At 39.4% G+C, this 2,094-nt stretch overlaps 1 protein-coding gene across 1 annotated transcript in view; it reads left to right on the top strand.

The window, feature by feature from the left end:
- LOC135202336 (uncharacterized) overlaps positions 1 to 645 on the top strand; it is a 3,258-nt gene extending 2,613 nt beyond the window's left edge. The window contains exon 2 of the mRNA XM_064231684.1: positions 43 to 645. Within this exon, the coding sequence (XP_064087754.1) occupies positions 43 to 422 (380 nt within the window). The 3' untranslated portion in view covers positions 423 to 645. The remainder of the gene's footprint in view (positions 1 to 42) is intronic.
- The last annotated feature ends 1,449 nt before the right edge of the window (positions 646 to 2,094 follow it).

The raw sequence follows: 2,094 nt of genomic DNA on the forward strand, positions 1-2,094 counted from the left end.
TACCCAAGTCTTTTATTTTAAATTTTTGGTTTTGTTCGGCAGAGAGTTTGAGCGGTTATTTGGACGACCTCGTAGTAACAGATTACCACGGCTTAGAACTGCTATCAACAGACGACCCACTATCAGCAGCGCCTTCAGGAACCGACGGTCCCTGTGTCCCAGCAGAGATTCCTGGTGACGGGAATGAAGTCTTGATCAAAACGCCGTTCTGCGGGGTGGGACTTCCACAGGGGATGAGTTGTCAACATAAAATTGTAGATCCCACTTCGTCCAGTCCTGGAGGACATTCCAGCAATCCCAAGAAGAAGAAGAAGAAGAAAAAAACTCTAACGAGTTTGACCACCCCTTCGACGACGAGTGCCGCGAGAGGAAACGCCTCAATGCCATCAAAGCCAAGAAGCACAGGGAGGTCGCTAAACTGAGGGAGGCGGCTCTGAGGGAAAAGCTTCGAGGAGTCCTCAGCGAAAACGAAGACCTTCGGTCGCAAGTGAAGGCGGCCGGGGAGAGAGAGGAGCAGCTGAAAAGGAAGATCACGGAATTCCGAGACAAGTTGCTTTCGCTGATTGAGACGCTCTGTTGCTGAGGAGGTAGGTTTATTTTAGAAGAACTTACGAACACTTTGATTACTTGTAATAGATTCCGCAGAAGTGATGAAGAGCAAAAATATACAACAAAAACTATGTAGAAACAGTTATAATAATAGCAAGCGTTAAGGATAAATAGATATATTTAAATGACAGGCTATAAGTTCAAGTTACCAGATTTCAGATTAATTTGATTTTTTATTCATTTTTTTTTTTTTTTTTTTTTTTTGTCCGGTCTAAAACTCTTCATATACTTTCTAAGTTTTCAAACCAGTTAATCTTTTGGTTACCTTCACCACACTACAATTATAAATAATATGGCAGAGGAAAACTACAAAATTCTACTCTCTTTGTAACTTTCTACATCTTTACTGAAACCCACTCCGGTTTCAATAGTTGTAAACCTTCAATTACAATTCCAAGACGCGTCACATTTCAACGACATTATGAACGTACATTACAATCATATATAAAATAAAATAAAGATGTGCGTGTGTTTCATTACACACACACACACACACACACATATATATATATATATATATATATATATATATATATATATATATATAGATATATATATATATTGAATGTTCTGAACAATAAAATAATCTCTCCCATGGAGAGATTATTTTAGGTAGTTTCCTGAATTTTCTTGGTTACACTTCCTACTCTCTCAAGGGATTTTCTACAATTCCTTCGACTAACTTTGAATCCTACGTAATTCTCCCTCTGGAGTCGTAGCATTTACCATTTTTCAACATCAAATTCCAGTGCATTCACGCTGCCTGTTACTTTCACCAACATCTGCTGTATATGCTTAACTGATCAAAAAATAAACTTTAAATGTATGTACTATAGCAGATTCACATCAACCGTGCATTTGAAGTCTAGGCCAGTCCCTTATGACGCTCCTGATTGGCTGTTGATAAGCTCATCACAGGGCTGGAAACTCTCAGTCTCTCAAAAGAGTTCACATGGGTAGGATCTATGTCCCACCTCTCCTGAAGGATACATCATTCAAAAGTATCCCTCGGGAGAGGTAGAACATACATACTGCCTATGTGAACACTCGAGAGAGACTGAGAGTTTCCAGCCCTGTGATTCACTTATCAACAGACAATCATGAGCGTCGTAAGGGACTGGCTTAGACATCAGATGCATGGTTAACGTGTCTACTATAGGCATATTACTGTCACGCACACACGTACACATATCTGTTTTAAGGCTTGCTCAGGTTTCGGTAGTTGTAAACCTTCCATTTCAAGATGTTTCACATTTCAACCACTAAGGTCTCAACGTGCAAAGTCCATATGAATGCACATTACAACTGTTGTTCAGAACTTTATTCCCAGTGACTGCTTGATGCTCTTCAGTGTTTAACCCTTGTAGATTGATTTTCCCATAACGTCATAGCTACCTTTCAAGTACATTTTCTATCAGATTGCTTTGATGAAGAACGTCAATACCCTCTCTCCAGATAAATCAGTAGCCATTTTTGTACTTACTG

The sequence above is a fragment of the Macrobrachium nipponense genome, chromosome 30 (genome assembly GCF_015104395.2).
Source record: "Macrobrachium nipponense isolate FS-2020 chromosome 30, ASM1510439v2, whole genome shotgun sequence".
Lineage (NCBI taxonomy): Eukaryota > Metazoa > Arthropoda > Malacostraca > Decapoda > Palaemonidae > Macrobrachium > Macrobrachium nipponense.